The 23,882-nt window shown below is 41.2% G+C and overlaps 2 protein-coding genes across 2 annotated transcripts; one reads left to right on the top strand and one right to left on the bottom strand.

Annotated features, from left to right (window-relative positions):
• The first annotated feature begins 6,731 nt into the window (after window positions 1-6,731).
• LOC146567043 (uncharacterized) lies at window positions 6,732-19,368 on the top strand. Its single transcript, XM_085286596.1, has 4 exons — window positions 6,732-6,849; window positions 15,188-15,293; window positions 17,144-17,908; window positions 18,234-19,368. Exons 2-4 carry the CDS (start codon window positions 15,276-15,278, stop codon window positions 18,924-18,926), a joined length of 1,476 nt encoding a protein of 491 aa, XP_085142722.1. The 5' UTR covers window positions 6,732-6,849; window positions 15,188-15,275; the 3' UTR covers window positions 18,927-19,368.
• LOC146567044 (E3 SUMO-protein ligase ZBED1-like) lies at window positions 8,008-9,854 on the bottom strand. The gene is made up of 5 exons (XM_085285836.1): window positions 9,783-9,854; window positions 9,567-9,696; window positions 9,311-9,441; window positions 8,694-9,164; window positions 8,008-8,067 (listed from the first exon to the last, which is right to left on the bottom strand). Exons 1-5 carry the CDS (start codon window positions 9,852-9,854, stop codon window positions 8,008-8,010), a joined length of 864 nt encoding a protein of 287 aa, XP_085141962.1.
• Window positions 19,369-23,882: the final 4,514 nt, after the last annotated feature.

Genomic DNA, 23,882 nt, shown 5'->3' with positions numbered 1-23,882 from the left:
CCATGAAACCTTCTGCAGGTCACACACCTCGACATGATGCTTCGAATCAAAGCACACACACACACCAAATCCAACAGCAAACGTAGCGGTGGGCGTTTCACAAAAACATCTTCATATGGTCAGAATCCAAACTGTGTTTAAACAGACAACACGGAGCACAAAAACACCGTTTACATACCACCGTCGTCTTCTCCTTATCTGTCAGACTAGCCGATTTTATGGGTGTAGTGGCAGCGGTGTGTGAGCTCGCATCGGCGTTTATTCAGTGCTGATTGCAGGAGGCTCCATTGCCGTCGCACATTTTGCTGACAAATATTGACGACTGATTGGCGACTGTCAAGCCTTTGAGTCGCCGAGCAGCTGAATAGGGGAATAATGTTGACGCGCCCGCTGTTTAAAACGTAAGTCAAAGTTCCAGGTTAAAACTCCTTTATTTGTTATCAAATCCTTAAAATCCGTAGAAAAACAGTGATCAAAAACATTCTGAGCTTGAGCGGTCAGCAAAAGTCGACTTCCCCCATCACCCACTCATTCACAAAATTTCCCTCGGGCCGTGAACAGGTGATATAGCAATCACTATTACTACCGACGCCACGTGACCCAAAGCTACGCCTATCCACAACCCCTGTTATACAAGGAATCACCATAGCTGATAAGGAGCTTGCTGTCATCAGCCAGCTACCTGATGACACCACACTCTTCTTGAAGAATGCAAATCAAATCCGTCCAGCCCGTAGTGTTATTAGTGATTTCTCTGAGGCATCTGGTTTATGTCTAAATCTAAAAAAATATGAATTACTAGCAATAAAAGACTGCACTGCAAATGCTATCTGTAACATTTCTGTTCAAATTCAAATAAAAATTTTATTTGTCACGTACACAGTCATACACAGTACGATATGCAGTGAAATGCTTAGACAACTGCTCGTGACCTAAAGAAAAAAAAGAAAAGGCCATGAATAAGATAGGAAATAAATATGAAAATTAAAAAGGGTAAATTTAACTAGGAAGGAATAAGATAAAATATATAAATTAAAGTTGAAAATAAAATAAGGCTACATTCACACTGCAGGTCTTAATGCTCAATTCCGATTTTTTGATCAAATCTGATTTTTTTGTCTGCTCGTTCACACTACAACTAAAATGCGACAGCAAACGCGCTCTAGTGTGAACCCTCAAAGCGGCCCGCATGCGCAAAAGAAGGCGTCACACACAACGCGCTCTGTTTAGACCCAGAGCAAACAGTATTGTTTGACTGATGGCCATTAATATAAAGACTTCAGACTTTACGTTTCCCAATTTTTGCTTTAAGTTATTTTGTTATTTACATATGGCCTAATAATGATCCTTATTGCTGTTTTAGAGAGGAGCGGTGCTTCAAAGGCTATGCAGATTTCTGTCAGAATCTGCAGATTATACAGTATAAATAAAATGTTCACGTCGTCTTCCCAATAGTTTCACTGACATCTACACTGGGTGGACAGGAAGCGTTCGCGATGTCTTCTCGGGCGCCTTTCTGGAGGTGATAATTGGCATCTGTCTCTTGTCGGTGACGTAAAAGACGGATTTAATGCGACTTGATCGTTCACACAGCAGTCGCTTTCTAAAACATCTGATATGTATCGGATTCAGTACCACATACGAAAGTGACCCAGATCGGATTTGAAAATATCGGATTTGTGGCGTTCACACTGTCATAGCATGATCGATATGGGTCGCATAGGGTCAAAAAAATCGGATTTGATGCGCTTTCGCCTGCAGTGTGAACGTAGCCTAACTGTACAACAAAATACACAATACACAGTATAGAAATATATAAGAATGTATGAAGAAATATAAATATCATATACACAATAACAGCAGCTGTACAAGTATTAACTGGAAATGAAGAATATAATGACCAGTGTTGTGCAAACCACATTATTTAGTGTCTTGTGCAGTGCAAATATGCTTAAAGTGATTTAAGTGATGAAGTGAAAACAATGTCCAGAATGTCCAGTGTGTGTAAGAACCATGTGTAGGTCAGTACTGTGTGGTGGTGTGATTGAGAGACCGTATCACCTGCGGGAAGAAGCTCCTCCTCAGTCTCTCTGTGTTGGTCTTCAGGGAGCGGAATCACTTTCCTGACCTCAGCAGAGAGAACAGTCTGTTGTTGGGTTGGCTGAGGTCCTTCACGATCTTCCTGGCCTTGGTCCAGCACCGCCTGCTGTAGATTGAGTGCAGGTCAGGGAGCTCGGAGCGGATGGTGCGCTCAGCTGACCGCACAACCCTCTGTAGAGCTCGTCTGTCCTGCATGGTGCTGTTCCCGAACCAGGTTAAGATGTTTCCCGCCAGGATGCTCTCTATGGTGCAGGAGTAAAAGTTCCCGAGCACCTTGGAGGGCAGTTGGAAGCCTCTCAAGCGTCTGAGGTGGTAGAGACGCTGTCGGGCCTTTTTCACCACGGTGTTGATGTGACAGGACCATGACAGGTCCTGTGTGATGTGAACTCCGAGGTATTTGAAGCTGTCCACTCTCTCCACTGGGCACTCGTTGATGACGGGGGTCTGGTAGTTCCTCTCCTGCTTAGTGCTGAAGTCCACTATCAGCTCCTTTGTCTTACTGACGTTTAGAAGGAGGTTGTTCCTCTGGCACCAGTTCTCCAGAGTCCTAATCTCCTTCAGGTAGGCCGTCTCGTTGTTATCAGAGATCAGGCCCACCACGACGGTGTCGTCAGCAAACTTGATGATGGCGGTGGAGCTGGTAGTGGCCACACAGTCATATGTGTACAAAGAGTACAGCAGGGGGCTCAGAACACACCCCTGGGGGGCTCCAGTGCTGAGAGTGGTGGAGGCTGAGACATGTCCGCCCATCCTTACTGCCTGTGGTCTGCCAGTTAGGAAGTTGGAGATCCACAGACACATAGATGAGCTGAGTCCCAGATGCTCCAGCTTGGTGGTGAGTGTGGAGGGAATTATGGTGTTAAATGCAGAGCTGTAGTCTATGAAGAGCATTTTAACATAATTCCCCCTTCTAGTGTCCAAGTGAGTGAGTGATGTGTGGAGGAGATGAGAGATGGCATCGTCTGTGGAACGATTTGGACGGTAAGCAAACTGTAGTGGGTCCAGTGTGTCTGGTAGTGAAGAAATGATGAAGTCTCTGACCAGGCGTTCAAAGCACTTCATCACTACTGAGGTGAGGGCTACAGGGCGATAGTCATTGAGAGAAGCAGGGTGGGGTTTCTTCGGGACAGGAACAACGATGGACTCTTTGAAGCATGTGGGGATCACCGACTGAGATAAAGAGATGTTGAATATCTCAGTGAACACAGGAGCTAGCTGGTATGTGCAGTCTCTGAGGATACGACCTGGGATGCCGTCTGGTCCTGCTGCTTTCCTGGTGTTCACTCTCTTGAAGGCTCTCCTTACTTCATGCTCGGAGATGACGAGCACGTTTCCGGTGCTGGCAGTATCTTCCTGTCTGCAGTTATTAGCGCCGCTAGCACTAGCATCGTTGGAGTCCTTAGCTGCAGTCACGGCCGCGTTCGTCATACCGGTTGTTGGTGCTTTATAATCCGTTATTGTCCTTAGTCCCTGCCACAGGCTCCTAGAGTCACTCTGTTGGAGTTGTGACTCTAGTTTCCTCCCGTAGCGCTGCTTCGCCTCTTTCACCGCCTTCCGCACGTTATATGACGCGGCTTTGTACGGGTCCATGTCCCCCGTCGTGAGTCCCGTGTTGTAGGCAGCGATGCGGGATCTCAGAGCGTCGCGGATGGTTTTATCCACCCACGGCTTCTGGTTGGGAAACGTTGTGATAGTCTTTGTCTCCACGGTATCATCCGCTAGTTTCCCGATGAATCCCACAACCGCTTCCGTAAACACGTTGACGTCATCGTCGGAGCTGTTTCTGAACATGCCCCAGTCTGCGTCATCGAGTGCGTCCTGTAACGCGGCCACCAATTGATCCGTCCAGCGCGCGACCTTCCTCTGAACCGGAACTTCCTGTTTCAGCCTTTGTTTGTATTTTGGCATGAGGAAGATGGCGGCGTGATCGGATTTGCCAAACGGAGGGCGGGATTGTGCCTTTTAGCCGTCCTTGACCGTAGTGTAGCAGTGGTCCAGTGTCATTTCACCTCTGGTGGGGCAGGTGATGTGTTGATAAAAGTTCGGCGCTGCGCGTTTGAGGTTGGCGCTATTAAAGTCCCCCGTCACAATAAGCGCAGCGTCCCGGTGTTGTGTCTGGTGCTGTGTGAATGCCTCATGCAGCTCGCATAAGGCGGTGACCGTGTCCGCTTGTGGTGGAATATAAACGGGACTTATAATGACAGATGTAAATTCTCGAGGTAGATAAAAAGTACGACACATGATGGACAGTAGTTCCAGATTTGGTGTGCAGGAGCGTGTGAGAGGAACAGCGTTTGCACTGTTGCACCAATTGTTGTTCACCATTAAACACACGCCGCCTCCCCTTGACTTCCCCGAGTCCCGTGTCCTGTCCATGCAGTGAACCGAGAAGAACTTGGCCGGCTGGCTTCAGCCATGTCTCGATGAAGCAGAGGAGATTGCAGTCCCAAATGTCTCTCTATCCTGGCCCCGAGGTCATCAAGCTTGTTCTCCAGTGACTGGACGTTGGCGAGCAGGATGCTAGGCAGAGGTGTGCGGTGTGCACGAGCTCTCAGCCTGTTCCTGACGCCGGCTCGTTTCCCTCGAGGCCGTCCTTTGTTCTCCCTCAAGATCTCACTCGGCCAGCTCGGATCCGGAGTCAAAAACTTCGAATTGTGAGTACATTGTTATACCAATAGAAACAAGAGTGTCTCTGTCATACCTAATGTATCCAATGGTGATGATTTTGCCGATTTAGAAACGCTGAAAACTAACTTAAAAAACAAAGACAAAGAAAAGGTGGTCGGAGCAGTCGTGACGGCAGCCGACCTCACCGGCGCCATCTTGTTAAACAAGAAGTCACATACCCAGGACTGTTAATATCCAAAGACCAAAAGTCAAGATGCTCGTCAAACTTCACTCCGATTATACAAAAAACATGAAAAAAGTTCAACCAGTGGCTGCAAAGGAATTTATCTCTGAAAGGTAGAGTGTTAATTATTAAAGCTGAAGGGATATTCCAACTGGCATATGCTGCTCTCTCCTTACATCTGGATAAGAAGATTAGTAAAGACATTGACCGCATGCTCTTTAATTTTATATGGAAAAACCATAACAACAGAGATATTTTATTTCTTTTATTATCACTTTTCCTGGAAACCTGGATCCAAAATGGGATCCTATTGGTGGCTCAGCTGGTTAATAAAGGGGGAGTACGACTTACTTACAATGAATCCCTTACACTATATAATTTTCCAAGCAGCGTTTGGGAATTCTCCATGGTGCTTGGTGCCATACCCTCAGGTACTTTAATGTTATATAAAAACACTGACAGTTCAATATCTACCTCTGTCACTCTCCCTGATCCAGCTGAGTCAGCAGTGGGAAAAATCTGCTTTTCACAGGAACTTGGTAACAGCAATAAGACAATACGTAGTTTATTCCAAGAAGATATCGTGTCTCTCCCATATATATAATATCTTACTGGAACCGACATGTTCCAGATATCACCTGGAAGACAGACTGGATGATCCCATAAATATCTAATTGTAAACAAGGTGAAGGAAATCTCATGTAAAATTCTTCATAAATGTTACCCTGCCAGTCACTATATGTAAAATTGAAAAGAGACATAAATACTAATTGCACTTTCTGTGGGCATCATCCAGAAACTGTGACACATCCTTTTTGGTACTGTTCCTCTACACAGAGATTCTGGAAGGAATTTAACAGTTTTGTTATTGTCCATATTTTAAGGGAGTTTTCTTAATGATGGGAAAATGTTCTATTCTTTTTCTTTAAGTTCTCCAGGAAGAATGATAAATGTTTTTTATAATAAATTTTTTCATACTTTTAGCTAAATTTTTTATCCATAAATGTAAGTTTATTAATAAAACACCATATTTCTGCCTTTTTATAAGGATATGGAATAGTACATACAATCAATATCAGACTCAACCAACAAAAAGGCTCACAGAACAATATTTATATATGCTGATTTTTTCGTGTACTCATATGATAATTTATTTACCCCTGATTTGTATGTTCATGTTCTGTTCTTTCGTAAACTTCATCTGTTTGTATGTTGTATACTTATTGTGTTTCAATAAAGTTCAGTAAAAAAGTACGTTCTAAATGAAGCTTCAGACGTCACTAAACACGTGACTCTAGCCAAACGAATCAAGCCTGCACACGGTGCTTCTGAAGCAGCGTGTTGATTAGTGATGCTAAATTTGATTCTTTTTACTGAATCGAGTGTTAATGAGTCACTCATCAAAGTGAATCGGATGTGTTGAGTCATTTGATTCACTGAGTCAGTTGACCAGAGAGTGCAAAAATTTTACATTTTCACTCAAACTTAATTTGTTTCCCTTTTCATGTAAATCCCACTGCTAAGATGAATGATTAAAAAAACCAAAAAAACCCCAACTATTTTATAGAGAACAAAGAGCAAAAACATTTCTAAAATTAAGCAATTTCTTATCAAAATTGCTTAATAAACATTTATTTTGTTTATTTGTATTTTATTAGTATTTTCCTTAAGTGTGTCAAATATATATTTTCTCATCTAAATGTCCACTGCGCTGTGAGCCAGGGGGCGGTAATGCGCCTTAACATTGGTTGCCAACCAAGAAGAAGAAGAAGCTGTGCGCCACGAGGGAGGGGGTGAGCGAGTCCTGAGTGATTCGCACATCACTAGTGTTGATCTTTTTCACACACGCACCGGAGCGTCAGCTTCAAGCGGACCATCGCTACCTCTCACATCTAAAGGTAAGTGTCAAGGTAACTTTGAACTGAGTTCAGTCAATCTCGAGTTTTTCGAAGTTTTCTGAATGAAGTTTTCTGTTGCTCTCTGTGAGAGGAGACCGTTAAAGACGAGGCTCTCCAGAGTGTAGCAAAACAGGAAACCACAGCTGGGTGTGTGTAAGTGTGCAAACGAATATATTAGAAGTGCAAGTGAGCCACGAGTAAAGAAAGGTCAAGTTTCGTGAGTTGTTTTTCTCAACACTGATCACGCGCTCAACACTCTACACATACTTGCATCACACGCGCGCTCTCGAGCATCAGTATCCGGTTTTTCAGTCTGACGTCACTAGCCGTGTCTGGACCTAAACTCCGCTGCAGGTCCATGTATCAAACGATCACTGTGGCATTACTGAGAGTTGAAAAACTGTCTAAAGTCTTTCATCTTTAATAAAATGATCAGCGTTCTGCTCTACCAGGTGTAACAATTGAGTTTAACATCCAGGCATCCATGAAAACGGAATTTATGACATTTAACGGAGTTAGAAGTAGTGATGGGCAGATGAAGCCTCATGAAGCACTGAAGCTTTTCATCCAATTGGTTCACCCCAACGCGAAGTTTCTTGAAGCTTCATTTGCTCTAGCAGGACACCTACTGGATGTAAAAATATTAGTTGGCATGAATTTGAAGAGTGTGGCATTTTGCACACAGCCTGTAAATGTCAACAACAAAAGGAGTGTGTAAAACATCTATATTGTAGTGATGGCAGTATACTGTGTATATTTATGCTGGCAGTATGGAAAATGATTATTTGGAAATGCCTAAAATGGAAATGATCATATGCTGTGAGGTGAGGTGTGGACAGTGGTTGTGCTTTTGTAACATTGAGGCAAGGACAGTGATTAGTGTTTAGGGGACACATCATTGGTTTTTATTTAAAAACAACAGTTTCTCCACTGTGGCAGGTCGTAGGGGATTTCTTTTTCTGGACAATATTTCCCCTGCCTTTGAAAACACTCGCTCACAGGGCACAGATGAGGCAGGGGTACACAGGTATGTCAGTGTTAACTTATATAAGTGAGGGTAGACATATTTCTGTCTCTCCCAGTATTTAAGGGGGTCCTCCAGCCTTCCAATATTTGGCTCCATCATGTACCGTTGGACCTCAATATTTGCGTCTGCTGTCACATTTTGTGTCTGTGTCTGCCTGACACTCTCATCCAGGCGACGCCGCAGGTTGTTACCTAAACAAGAAGGAGAGTCTTATGAGATACTACCAATTCAATTTTCAATTCAATGTTATGTCTATAGTGCCAAATAACAACAGTCGCCTCAAGGCGCATTATATTGTACAGTAGATCATACAATAATAGATACAGTGGAAAACCCAACATTCAGTTTCTATAAATGCAACTAAAATGCAATAACAATGGTACCGTGGGAAACAGCCTCAACAGATTGTGACGTTGATGGCTGTGGTGGTGGTGTGGAGGAAGAGGTGGTGGAGGCCATCATTACAGAAGCACATTCTGCTTCGCTAGCTCTTGCAGGGCTGAGAAACCCGAGTTTTCTGAACCTTGGGTCCAGCAGTGTCGCAAGGAACATAATGCTCATGGTCTGTATTTTATCTAGCTTCTCTCTCAATAGCATCCTAAGCTTCTGAGCCAGGGAAGATCCAATGGATGGTGGTTTTTCCATTTGTTCATTGAGGCAATGATCCAGCATAGTGAGCAAAGGTATGACCTTTGACCCAGACACCCTTTTTTCCTGAGAGAGCTCAGTGGTTGCATCGTTAAATGGTGCTAGGACAACCAGACACGCTGAAATTATACCAAATTCCTCAGATGACATAGGCCACTTAAGAACTTACCTTTGCAGAGGTACTGCTCCTGAAATATCCCATGATCTTCCTGGACTTGGCTCGGATGTCAGAGAGCTCAGGGGTCTGGTCAAGGGCCTTCTTCACCACTAAGTTCAGGGTGTGAGCTATGCATATGGCATGTTTAAGTCTTAGCTCCCTTGCACAAGCCCCCATATTGGCAGCCCCATCTGTTACTAGGCATGTGACTTTGTCAGTAATTGCCCATTCTGCCATGAGTGAGCCTTTCACCTGTGCAATGTTTTCTGCAGTGTGTGCATTAGGAAAATATTGCACTCCTAAAACAACGGTGTTTAATGTGCTGGACTCATCAGCAAAATGGCAGGTGACTGCAAGATAGGCCTCTGTGTTGATGGAGGTCCACAAATCTGATGTCAGACTCACAGCTGCTGCCTTCTCAACGCTGGCCTTAGCTTTCTCCTTCATCTCCTGGTACCTGGCCTCCACCATGACTTTCAGGGCCTAAAGGAAAGTAAAAACATTTTGTTCTAAAGTACGACGTGGCTGTGAAGCAGTGTGTAGTGTAGCTACACACTGAGGCTTTGAGCCTCAGTCCTGCCTGTTCACATTTAACTCTGTAGAAACGAAATCTTCACTGCTTTTATGACCTTTTTAGTGGGGAGAACATAGCTAGGATTTAATGACTTAACAAATCTTTTGAATCCTTTGTCCTCCACAATGCTAAATGGCTGGGAGTCCTCAATCACCATGCTGACCAGGTCTTCATCTATTTGAGATTGTTCTCCTGAGGAAAGACAATAAAAACAAAGCACAAATATAAATATCACACACGTAACTTATAACAGTTGTATAATATTGTTATATCATTTAGTAACATTACTGCATGCTATATTATCATTGGATTTGATGGCTCACCTGGTCTTGCTCCACAATCGGTGTCCCCCTTATTCTCATGCAAAGCTCTGTAGTGCCTAAGCATGGATGAGGTGTTGTTGTTATATCCCAGCTCCCTGGCACATAGCAAACACTTCACCTTGTACAAAAGTACAGACAGCTTAACATATTTTTTATTGCACCATCAGTATTATGAAAATACATCTTCTGTGGAAATTTACATACCTTGTTGGGAGATATAAGCTCAAAATGTTCCCACACAGGGGAGGACATCCTTCTCTTTGTAGCTGGCTCCATTCTCTCCTGACTTTCTCTCCTCACTCTCCTAAACCTCTAAACTGTCTCTAACTCTCACTAACCGCAACTCTCCATCAAACGCCCACATTTTGAATGGGGTCTGAGGGGTTTATATCGCTGTCATAGCTCGCGGCAAAGTTCGAGCCGCTTCCTGAACCAGTCACGTGGTACAGCCGGGCAGCGAGGCTTCGGACGTCATCATTTTCAGCTCCTTCCATAAATGAAGCAAGCCTCGATACGCCTGTCACTACCCGATCCGTACCGGAAACCCGATCGGTACCCCGCATGCGCAAATCTTACGTCACTTCCTCTCTTTGCCAACATTGCGACATTCAATATATTTGAATGATACGGTTAGCGCCCAGTTAGCTCATAGCATTTCTCAACAGCTCTGCCTCCTTTTCGACTGCCCGGGACATTTAAACAATGGATAATTCGTATACAAAGAAATTCATGCTTTTCTCCTCAACAGAGAGTGTCCCCCGATTGAGCAACAGCGCCGTAAAATAAGAAGAATGGCGCCTAATTACAGAGTTAATAATGCAGACTTTGTAATATCTCACGTGTAGATTCATCAGCCAGATTAAGTGTTTACTGACAATTGACAGTGATAGCGCACATCATCATCACTATTCCAACAATCCTCTCCTCACAGACAAGCATAAACACACTCGACTATCGCTAAATCAGATTTAACACACGTTTGTAATGACGATAATTCAGTTTATAATAGGGTTTATTCGCTCCGTCAGCAGGTGGCGGTATCCTCGTACACTGGGGAGTAAACTGCCATTAAACGAACAGAAGAAGAAGAAAACATCTGCACATGCGCGGTACGGATCGGGTTGACCCGATTTGTACGGTCAGACTTTACACACGCGCAGTAAGGATCGGGGAGTCCTGATCCGTAACTTTCTTTTTATTTTTCGTTTTTGTCTACATTGTACTGAAATGCTTCATTATTGCAAACATTTTAAGATATACTTGTTATTCTTAACATCTTAACAGATACTCTGACCCATAACTATCGTAAAACGCTACGACCGGAAGTAGAAACCTTACGCGCATGCGGGGTACCGATCGGGTTTCCGGTACGGATCGGGTAGTTTTTTTTGTTGTTGTTTTTTTCTCTTTTTTTATTTTATTTTTATTTTATTTTTATTTTATTTTTTGTTTTTTAATACTTTAATTAAATTTATGCACATATTACAATCTCTCGTTGGGAGACAACATTTGTGCAACAACATCTCGAAAAGGTTGAATAAGAAACCAAACGAAAAAAAACCAAAACAAAAACAAAAAAAACAAAACAAAAACAAAACACATATATACATATACATAAATATATGAAGGCCATTTTTATGACATATAACAGTTTCCTTTCTGCGAACACTTTAACATACATGTGGCTTACTTAGTACACCAAAAACACAATCATTAAAAGGATAGAGATTGAGTCCCATTGTCGCATATCAAAGCAGCCTCTTTACATGAATCCCTCAGTAATTCTAAAGATGACAAAAAAGATTTTAATTCAATTTTCAATACAGTTAGGGAAGGTCTTTTACTTTGCCATTTGCATTTGTGTATGTGGTATTTGCCCATAATTATCACCACCTTGTGTAGCATGGACAGTTCCTTAGATGGATCACCATTATTAAATAAAACTTGTGTTAGAGTCAGTGGGGTCATCCCATCTATTCTTATACTCAACCAGTCTACTAGATCTTGCCAGAAGTCAGTTGTTACTGAGCAGGAAAAAAACAAATGATCAATACTTTCCGCATTTTGTGAACAAAATCCACATGGCTCTACCTCAAACCCAAACCTTTTTTTAAGCATTTCAGCTGCTGGGTAATATCCATTAATTATTTTAAATTGCATTTCTTTGACTTTGGGGGGGATAGGCCATTTTAAAAAGTGCGTATATTTGTTCGTTATTTTAACATTACTCCCTTTTAGTTTTGTGTTACTGTTAAAGTCGTGAAATAATTTGTTTTTAAATATCTTGTTCATGGTTTTATTATTACAGTTTTTATCCGTCAAAGGAATCTGGTTTAGATGTAAAGAAGGTAGACTAATTTGTGCCTTAGAGTAATACAAATAACCTTGAATCAAACTCAACAGAGGTAAGGGGATTGCCTTACAAACCTTGTCATATTCTCTAAGGGAACACTGAATGTTAAACTTAGCATTAAAAACACCCACTGAGAGAAACTGACCCCTTTCATCAAGTAAGTCTGTTATAAAGATTATGTTTTTTTCAAACCACTCTTTAATAAACAATGACTTCTTATTAATTGTAATTGTTCTGTTATTCCACAAGGTGGAGCAATGTGGTGAAAAGTTATGGGCAAACACCATCTTCCAATAAGACAAGACCTGCTTATGATATTCTGACAGTTTCACAGGCAACTTCAATATATCAAAATCACATTTCAGGAGAAAATCCAACCCTCCCATCTTTTTGAAAATATTTTTTGGGATATGGAACCATATGGAGTCAGGTTTCAAGAGGAAGGCTTTTATCCAGTTTATTTTAAATACTCCAACCATTGATTGAAAATCAATTGACTTTATACCACCTTTAGCGTAATCTTTGACAAGTTGTGATTTTTTAATGTAATGTGTTTTATTGCGCCAAATGAATTGATAGATTATAGAGTTAGGGTATAGGGTAATGTATAGTGAGTATGCTGGATAAACCATCTTTGAGACGCCCTCTGATTTGGATAATAGATTGTGTCCAAAAATTGTAATATCTCTCGTCAACCAATGATTTAGTGTTTTGGACATGCCATCAATTTTGTCTTTTAGGTTTTTTGATTCTCTAGTGTTTATTACGGATCGGGTAGTGACAACGCGCTTCGCGGAAACGCCTCCTCCATTACTCGACACACGCTTCAAAGCCTCGATACAGAACGTCACATCACTAGTTAGAAGTTAGCAGGGAGTTAGCTCGCTAGCTTCTATCTAAATCCAGTATGTCCTGACTGCGGGGTTTTGGAAACAAATTAAAACGTACAACTCTGTTATCACTTCCAGCATAAATGAAGACAGGAAAATTAACAGCAGTGACGTTTGTAGGGTTACTGAAGTTTGGCTAGCTGGTATATAATGATGTGCTACGTGACCGCTAGCAACACAGCCATGTTAGCATAATATAAACAAGCTAACTTTTTTTCCACTCGATAAAAGTTAATGTGAGTGTACTCGGTGGTCAGGAACAAATGTAATCGCATGGCAGGATGCTGTAAAACGACCAAACTTCAGCCAGGAGAACAACTGAGATAATCCATCCTAGGGCTGGGCGATATGACCCAAAATTCATATCTCGATATTTTTTAGCTGGATGGCGATATAAGATATATATCTTGATATTTTTTTTAAAGCCATAAGTTGAGAACAAAAAGAGAGTTCTTAGTCACACTGTGTCCCAGATGTCACACGGGCACTTTTATTTACATACAGCGTAGATGTACATGAAGAAATTACTTAAAAATAAATTATCAGCATTTATTAAATAATCATGGTCCATAAATAAAAGAAAACAATGTTGTTTTTGTGCATAACAAAAAACTCACAATTGTGCAGTCAAAATGTAAACTAATAGACGCTGAGCGTAATAACAAAGAGACAGATTTCACAGCTGCACCACGTCTCTGAACAGGTGCCATTTGTGGTCCTTATACACACACAGTACGTATCACTCCGCGAGGCTCCTCCCCGGTAGCCGTAATCCTCCGACAATCCATCAAGCGGTGCAGCTCCGTAGCTTAGCAAAGTCATATTAAAACATTTTTTGACAGATTGCTGAGCGCTGTGTACCACATAAAATCGGTTCGCGGTCAGTAAGCACAACCAGAATTCATACATAAGGCGCACTGACGATTTTTGAGAAAATGAAAGGATTTTAGGCCGTGCAGCCCCTCCGGGCTGCATGTCGTTAGCGCGGTTAGCTCGCTAGCGCGGTTAGCTCGCTAACACGTTGACGCCGTCCAGCCCCACGCACGGTAACTCGCTAACGGAGATTTTCCGCTTTCATCTTGTCATTGCCTGCAGGTGAAGCAATGAGGGAGGCGGAGTTGTGTTCAGTGAATGAGAGGCGAGGCAGAGTAACATTGCGTAGAGACAAAAGTGGACGAAAGAGAGGCAAACCTGCGGCTCCACAAGTATAATTATAACATAACATAGACTATATCGATATAAACAATATTGTCACATCTTATATCTCGTATGAAAATATATCGATATTTTTTAAAAACTCGATATATCGCCCAGCCCTAATCCATCCACAATACGAGGTTAGTCATTCATATACTGCTGTATGGGCTGGGCTGTAGTTACATCCTAAGGTTTTAAAAACTGAGCTTAAATAAATGATTAGCGGTAATAAAAGCCGAGGGAGGTCAACAGTGATCACTGAATGTTTTAGGAGCTTTTTGAGATCAAATAGAAGAAAATACATAACATTCGTATATTCGTATACCTTCGTATATTTTATTTATATTGTCTCTGTATTTATATATGTGTGTGTGTGTGTGTGTGTGTGTGTGTGTGTGTGTGTGTATATATATAATATTCTGTAACTCTGTAACTTCTGTCGGTGCTGTGCTTTTTTGGAAATCGAATGTCCCAGAGGAACCCACCCGAGGGATTAATAAAGTTCTATCTAATCTAATCTAATCTAATTAAACATGTTAACAACACAAAAGCCATATTAAACGCAGACTACTTTAGGCCCGGAAGTAGGATTCGTCCCGTCATCACTTAACAATCGGATTGTACAATTCTGGGCATCACGTGAGTTGCAGGCTTTACCATATAACGGAAATCTCCATTGTTCTGTAGCAGTGGTTCTCAAACGTTTCACCTTTACGAGCGACATCAAAGCACAGTAGTATAGGCAGTAGCGGTTTTTGATACGGGCGATTTTAAATTTCGCTTCACAACTAAAGCGTGCAATTTACTTTTTGTGCACTCAAATGGAGTCAAGTCAACCAGCGCAACCTCTGGCCAAGTACCATAGCCTACAGCCAGATTAACTTGTGACACACACAGTAGCGGTTTTTGATACGGGCGGTTGCCCGTATGAAAAAATAGTGGTGGAGGTTAGTTGTCTTTGCTTGAGCACTGATACCTGCCATTGCTGGCATTGAAAGATGCAATGCCAGCAATGCCAGGTATCAGTGCTCAAGCCTTTTGTGTTTGTTTCCAATAAGTTTCCCACCTCGGGAAACAAATGTGTTCTTTTACTTGTCAGATGAACATATGAGACCCTTTGACTCTTCAGTGCAGTGTGGAGCCTAACAAAGATCTGTTTTGTGTCCCAGCTGATCAGCAGGAGGAGAAGAGTCTGACGGAGCAGCAGAGGAACATTTTCAGCTACTTGGACTCAGCTCAGCCACTACAGAGAAAACAATGAGCTCAACACAGAAGGTGACAGACAGAGCAGGGCGATATGACCAAAAATATTTATCACGATATACGTTTGAAAATTTGCGATAACGATGTAGCAGATGATATAATTGACACTAGACAAAATACTTTACAACTCCACAAAAAACACGGTAATAACGACGGCCTGCTAGCATGTCCTACCACAAATAGAGTTTGTTGTGTATCTGACGTACGAAAGCTAAACCAGTTCCACACCACTGAAGTTGCAGCATTTTTACAAACCAATTCTGGTTCATCTGTTTCATTCAACGATCCGCTTTCACCCTTCTAATTCTCCGTCACCGCCATGTTTTTTCCTCCATGTGCGTATGAAAACAAAAGCACTGCGCATGCGCGTTTTACCCATATTCTATCGTGATATTTCATTTTCTTATCGTTGCCCAACATTATACCGGTATTACCGTCAACGGTATGATATAGCCCAGCCCTACATGAAAGGCACCCTGATTGTGCACTAATCACACATTAAAATGAGCAAAAGAGGCAAAACTGTGTGCCAGAGTCTCGGGTCAGCGTTTGTTTTTATGTCACAGCACCAGAACGATTGCAGGTGCTCATAAGAAGTTACCATAAATCACCACCTTTCATGGTCTCAGCACATCGACTCTGTTATTAAGAAAATGGGACAAGGCATAGCTATGGCTATGAAATGCTCTTTGTGTATCACTTCTTCAGTTATGAAAGATGTCATTAATGCACTAGTAATGTCTCATCTGGAGTATTGTTCAATCATTTGGTCAGCAGCTAATAAGACAGATCTTAACAGACTTCAGTTAGTCCAGAATAAGGCGTCCAGATTAGTATTAAGATGTTCATGCTATAATAATATTGATAAAATGCATAATCAACTTTCTTGGCTTCCTGTACAGACTAAAATATTCTATGGCTTACTTGTATTTATAAAGAAAGCAATTCTCTTAAACACACCACATTTATTTCTGCTCAGCTGCAGTATCCAGATGAAATACATAATGATATTACACAGTTTTCAACAAACTGCAATTTAGTAAATGCTCGAGTTAAAAGTAACTTTTTGTAAAACTGTTACATTTAGAGCAACTTTTAAGTGGAATAAATTGCCTTATAAAATTAGAGAATTATTCAAACTATTCAAAACTTCAATGAACATTTAAAAGCTGATTTAAAGAGCTTTTAGTTGTTGTAAATATTGTAAGAGATGGTTTGTTTTTGAAATTTGTGTAATGTGCCTCAATGTTATTGATATTATTATTATTATTGATTGCTTATATTTTAACAATTGTGAAACTTCACTGTGGATGTAAGAGCCAAATCATGTTGATATTTTGAATCCACTTTATTGTATAATATTTTATGTGATTGTATTTGACGGAAGACGAGCAACATGGAAGCTAATGGGGTTCTTTTTGAATAAACAAACATAAGATTTATTATCGCTGAATAATTATGTATAAATCTATACAAATTATAGAAATATGTAATAGGAAACAACACTATAAAATAAATTATAAAATAATATAAAAGTTTGCGTCTGTTTATGTGATTGTGTGTGTGTGTGTGTGTGTGTGTGTGTGTGTGTGTGTGTGTGTGTGTGTGTGTGTGTGTGTGTGTACAATCACGAGGGATGGGCATGATTTTAGTGTTTAAACAGTCATGAATTATTTTTAACAGCAGGTTGGATGTAATGTGTTAGAACTACCAGCAGGTGGGGATAAGAGACCTTTAAGGTGTTTGGTGCCACACTCCACCTTCAGGTTTAAAACTAGTGTTAATGGAGGGAGTTTGAAGGTTGAGTTTGTTCCACGACTGCATTTCACTCACTGCCTCTGTTTGTATCTCTGTCACTGCAGGACCAACATGGAGCGAGAAGTCAGCGCTCTCAGGAGGCCGACAAACCTCACAGAAGAAAGAGAGAGAAAAAACACACCTGTGACGAGTGTGGGAAGGATTTTACTTTGAAGGCTAATCTAAAACGTCATCAGGTCATCCACACTGGAGAGAGACCGTTCAGCTGTGATCAGTGTGGCAGAGCTTTTACTCACAGTTGGAACTTACAGAAGCATCTACTTACCCACTCTGGAATTAAGCCATACAGCTGTGACGAGTGTGGGAAGGAGTTTGCTAGGAAGGATAAACTAAAACAGCATCAGGTCATTCACACTGGAGGGAGACTGTTCAGCTGTGAGTTGTGTGGAAAGTCTTTTTCCTTGAAGCGTTACCTAAAAAGACACCAACTCATCCACAGTGGAGTTAAAGCGTACAGCTGTGATCAGTGTGGCAGAGCTTTTAATTGCAGTAGCAGCTTACAGAGGCATCTAGTTACCCACTCTGGAATTAAGGCATACAGCTGTGACATCTGTGGAAAAACTTTCAGCCAGAGAGGGTTCCTAAATAGACACCTACGCATTCACACCAGACATGATGTGTACTGCTGTGAACAGTGTGGCAAATACTTTGCTACAGACACACAGTTAAAACGACACATGTTTATCCACACTGAGGGACGACCTTATAAATGTGACCTGTGTGAGAAGACTTTTAAAGCTCCACATTACCTGAGACTACACCAACAGATCCACACCAGAAAGAGACTCTACAAGTGCAGTTACTGTGAGGTATGTATTTATATTGTTATCTTGTCATTTTAGCCTGACTGTTTGGAACAACTCTGCTCATTAAACTGTGTTAGCATGTTAGCAATTCTACTGCATGGAAAAGCAGCTCTGAGTGATTATTCAGATTTTCATGTCAGTTATGATTTTAGTATTACTGTAGTATTATGGTGGTAGTATTGTAGTTATTGCAGCCCAGTAAACTGAGTGTGTTAACTGAAACAGTCAAATGTAATTGGACGTCTGCAGAGATGCTCTTTATTTCAGGCGACGTTCAGGATAAAAATGTTGAAGGACTGACTTACACTGTCTTTGTGTCTTTGTTTAGAAGCAGAGCGACACAGATGGATCCAGTTCTCAACCCTGTCATCACTGTGGTGGTGGGAAAGACTTTCGTTGTGACCTTTGTGGAAAAACTTTCAGTCAGCAAAAGAACCTAAAAACACATCAACGTAGACACACTGGAGACAAACTGCAATACTGCAAAGAATGTGGGAGAAGCTTCACCACACCAAGTGAGTTAAAAAAACATGAACTGATTCACAGTGGGGTTAAAAAGCACCTCTGTGATCAGTGTGGGTCATCCTTCACCACTGCAAGGGAGCTTAAAAGACACAAACGAGTCCACACAGGAGAGAAACCATACAAGTGCAGACACTGTGACAAAAGCTTCTCACAGTCAAATGGTCGTAACAATCATGAACGTACACACATGGAAGGAAACTACAGCTGTGACCAGTGTGACAAGAGCTTCAGGAATCTCAGTTCATACTCCGAACACAAACGATCCCACGTTACTAATAAACTGTTTCACTGTTACCAATGTGCCCAAACATTCACTAAATTATCTGCTCTGTGCAAACATCAGCGTGATCACTCAGGGCTGAAATCACTCCCATCACTGGATCACAGTGAATCTGAAGAGACAGAAAGATCCTCTGGTTTCAGTGTCAGACTCAAAAAGCTTGAGATCAGGCTCCACAGAGTTCAGATAGAATCATTTAAACTTGTGTTGAACTGAACTGGTTGCTGGGCTGAACTTCTACATAATACAGATTTACATGGGATCTTATTTTCTGTTGTTTTACTGAGTCAGTTTTGTCCTTTTTTCTCTGTCCTGGTTTTGCTCGTCTGTAAATAATTGAAACTCAGTCAAATAGTTCATTGTTCTCCAGCAAAACGTTTTGGAAACTCATGTTTAACCTTTAAACTCTGACATGTTTTAGCACACAAGGCTTCATCGGGGAGTTCACTCATGATTGGACCATGAGAATAAAGGTTTTTAGTTCTTTCAAAGAGAGTCTTGGAGGTTTTTGATGTTTTGTTTTTTCTGAAATCACCTGAAAGAAAAACTATTTTTCTTGCTTTATGTAGTGTGGAAGTTTTTAATGTTTCTTTCATCTGTGATGTTCTTGAATGTGTTGACATGAAGATGGTACAAATAAACTGTCCTTTTAGCTTCAGCTCCTAATTTATTCATTATTTATGGATGTAGCACAGCAGCAGTTTCTTGATTAACACATGGAGGGCTCGGGGTCTGATGGTGTCATCTCCCTAATTTGCCCACTGCGTAAATCTCACTCTTTGCCCAAGAAATTGAAATAAATCTTGTTTCCCTGCTGGATAGTGATCCACTGTAACTCTGCTCCTCCTTCCTATTTAGGATTTCTGTGACTGAAGTAAAATTCCCTCCATCCATCACTCATCCCATCTAACCCAAAGTAAAATAAAGTTTTGCTCATCTTAAAAAAGTAACATACAAACAATAACTATAATACAGAAAAGGGCCATTAGATTAATGAATAATGTGGGGTACAGGGACCATACAAATGCACTCTTTGTCAAAATGCAAGCTATCAAATTCCAAGACTTGGTGAAGCTTAAAACAGCGCAGATAATGTATAAAGTAAGAAATAAATTGCTTCCCAAAGAAATCTGTAAATTGTTCATAGAAAGAGAAGGTGGGTATAACTTAAGAGGGAAATGGAATTTAAGAATACAAAGTGCTAGAACAACTTTAAGAACTATGTCTATCTCAGTTGCAGGAGTTAAATTATGGAACAGTCTAACAGAAGAAATAAAAGTCAGTCAAAACATAAAACAGTTTAAAGTAAAATATAAAAACCTAATTTTAAATAAGTATAAGAATGAAGAAAACGGGGTTAACCCAGGACGGTAATGTTGCTGGTAATGGTGTTGCGGTTCTTTTTTGTTATTTTGTTTTGTTTTGGTTTGTTGTTTTTCCATAACTTGTGTATCTGCAAATATACACATTTTGTATTTTTCATATGAAAGAAACTATACTGTGGTGGGGCTTGCTAATTTCTTGTTTTGATTTATGTATGTTATGTTTTGTTTTACTTCATATGTTTCATATGTTGTTTGTTTAATTTAAGACAAAAAAAATTAAATGAATGAGAGGTAAAACTTGAGGGGGTAGGGACAAATAAGTAAATACTTCAGCCTACTCCTTTTCAAACAAATAATGGAATGATATTTTGTAATGATTGTGAAGGCAAATGTTTGAAATAAAAATGAACTGAACTGAACTGAACTAAAAAAGCATTACAATAATGGGCATTACCAATGCAAACTGAATAATACAGAAGATGAAAGAATAGACTTTGATCAGTTAATAAAGCTCATGATCTTGATTCATTGTGGCTGCTACACAGATACTTCTGGGTCACTTCTCTCAGTTAGGAGCCTTCCTCACCAAAACTGACTGTTGGACCACACCCCTGGTTTCATGAGAAGTTGTTTCAGCCATGATTTCTCTTCCTGTATTTCAGAGTAAAGACTGAAGTGACAAATGGAAACATGTTTAAAAAACGCAATGTGAGAGAGACGTTGAGGTCCTTGGAAGTTACCCTGGGTTTTTCTGTCACCCTGCTAGATGTTACACACCTTGTTATTGGACTGATTTCTACTGCTGGACTACTCCTGGGGAGAGTAACAATACTCTTACTAATTAGCTCCCTTTCACACCTTTGGGGATATTTATTTTTGTGCTTGCAGCGCTGTGAGCCAGAACAGCGAGAGAAAAACCTGCAACAGCGACGAGCCGAATGCTTAAGTGAATCCCAGCAGCTGTGCGACGCTGATTTAGAGGATATATTTGCTCTTCATAATTCATAACTTCATAATTACACAGGGTGTAATTATGAAGTTATTGAGCTGCACATACTTTACGACCTGCTTAAGTTCGAGGTCACAGCGTCTGTAGAGCAGCTGGAACATAATGAAGTCTACAAGGTTAAAGTTTTATCTTCACTTGTTGTTCTCTCTGCTGCTTGGTTTGATGGATCTGAGAGCTTTTGTTTTTATTACTGTTATTATAATTATCATTAATATCTTTAAAAGCTTTAAAATAGTGTTTGTGTTTTGAAAAGTTGATTTAAGAATTGAACAGAAACATCTGTCATAAAAATCGCCCAAAGGCACAGAGACAAACTCAAAGGATGCAACCTGTAACTTTCTCTTCCTTCATGTCAGCACCATCATCGATTATTTATAGTAAATGCATATAGCAACAGTAACACTTTAGTTTGGATTTCATGATTTCTGTAACTGGAAAATATTTTGTTTAAAGACAGAAGTGACTGTGTAGTTGCAACATTAGAGTGAAATATTTAATAGTCTAACAACAGCTTAAATGCTGTGTTGAAGCTGTCGTTTCAGGAGGAGAGAAGCTGCAGAGAGGCGTGTAAGACTGCAACTCTGCTTCCTGGTCCCAGCTCTGGATAGTCATATTTTAGGGGGTTTAATAAATGTGTCCATATTTCTAGAAATGAGAGCTGCTCCATCCAAAGTGGGATGGATGCCGTCTCTCCTAACAAGACCAGGTTTCCTCCAGAAGGTTTGCCAATTATCTATGAAGCCCACATCGTTTCTTGGACACCACTCAGCCAGCCAGCAACTTAAGGAGAACATGTGGCTAAGCATGTCACTCCTGGGGCCCGTTCTTCGTACCTCGCTAAGTAGGCTAGCTGGATTTGATTGTTGACGATTTCACGTGATCTTGGATCGTTCGGTTCCCCGAAGCTCATCCGGGACTTGCTGTCATAGCAGCAGGGCCGTAAGCGTAAACCTGCTCGGGAGCAGGCTTACTTTATGTAAACAGGATTAGATCGCGGCCATGCAGGTATGTCCGCTTCATTTATACGAAAGCAACAGCGATATTCCACCACTGTTTCACCATAAATAAATAACATCAATGTAACTAAAGACAATGCAGCACTTGATCCATTTATTGATTTCACACAGATACATACAGGTCATTTCCTAAAAAAGGGAAATGTACTATTAACATTCTATTACATGTATGTGATTATTACAGATGTAATTCATATTTCAGAGTAGCAATTGCAAATTACTTCGTGTAATCAAGATGAGAGACCACGGCTATAAAAGCGAAGGTGGATTTGGGAAGCCTGTCGCAGCCATGTCCTGTCCGTATACGCGAGCCACCCATTGCGGAAGGTGCAAGATTGATAAGGAGAGTCCTCAGAATTCAGCGTATATTGCGGGATAGACAGGATCCTTCAGCTCAGCGCGACAGTGTGCTCATTGAGAGATATCGATATTCCCGTGAGGGTATTATTTACTTAACCAACTTGTTGACGAGGGGGTGCAGGACCACCACCTGTCTTTTTTTTGCTCTGCCCTTTTCTTGGTTGCTGTTATGAACAAACAGATTATTCCAGGGTCTCTTTCCAAGAAACGAAAAGCAATATAAGTGATAAATATTACCATTCTGTAGAATATTCTTATATTTCACTTTTACCTCTTCCCATGTTCTAGTGGGTCCTGTTGTGGCTCTAATGTGAAAGGGGATATAATATAACATATTATAATATAATGTAATATAATATTGGATAATATAGTGTAATATAATAAATCTACCCTACCGCCTACTGGTGTTGGCCAGAGGGGCCGATGGCGCGATATGGCAGCCTGGCTTCTGTCAGTCTGCCCCAGAGCAGCTGTGGCTACAACTGTAGCTGCTTCCACCAGTGTGTGAATGTGAGAGTGACTGAATAGTGGCATTGTAAAGCGCTTTGGGTGCCTTGAAAAGCGCTATATAAATCCACTCCATTATTATTGTTATTATTAAATTACTTACGAGTTTAATTTGTCAGCAACTTTCTGCCAGCCCTCTCTCCTTGCTTTTGCAGCCTTTGCAGTGTTCCCTTGCGTTCTGATTAAACTCTGAAACTCCTGAAATCCCTCAATCAAGAGTTCTTGCTCTGCTGCCGAAAAATACCGAGCCGAGCGCGCTCCGTCGACATTTTCGCCGACCAATCAGAGGGTTGCCGATCAATGTTTCCACTATCGATGCGTAGCCCCTTTTACGACACCCAGTGATGTCACATTACTGCGTCCAGCTGTACTAATCGTCAACAGCAGGTGTGTTCGGGGAACCGGATTAGCGAGCTCACGGTTAGCGCGATGGTTTGGTCTTGGATGTGTCATTTGATCTTGGATGTAGTGAGCGACGTACGAAGAACGGGCCCCTGGTCTGTATCCCAATTCAGGGTCTGCAGCCTTAAAGGCCGCATTTTAAGGCCGATTACGTCACAGCAACGCGACGAAGGCTGTTCCAATTCAAAGGCTGCTCGAAATGCGGCCCTCAATGCGGCCCTCAAATGTGTCCTTCATTTCCCTGAATTTTAAAGATGTGTCGGTGTAGACTTCGTGGCCCAACATATCCCAGATTGCATAGCGCGGCGGTCGATGTGGATAATTTTGCCGAAAAAAACGGTGGAAGCTGAGCGGCCAAAGAGTAAACGTTTAAAAGTAAGTACTGTTATGATGTCTCAACAGGACCTGGAAAAACTAGTCCATGCATTCATCTTTAGTAGGCTTGATTACTGTAACAGCATCTTTACAGGTCTACCTAAAAAATCAGTCAGACAACTGCAGCTCATTCAGAACTCTGCTGCTCGAGTCCTCACTAAGACCAAAAAAGTGGACC

Source organism: Mchenga conophoros, linkage group LG9 (assembly GCF_057382185.1).
Source record: "Mchenga conophoros isolate Kocher_MC1m ecotype Shallow Benthic linkage group LG9, M_conophoros_male_GT1.1, whole genome shotgun sequence".
Classification (NCBI taxonomy): Eukaryota; Metazoa; Chordata; class Actinopteri; order Cichliformes; family Cichlidae; genus Mchenga; species Mchenga conophoros.
This window is presented reverse-complemented; position numbering and strand designations above follow the sequence as displayed.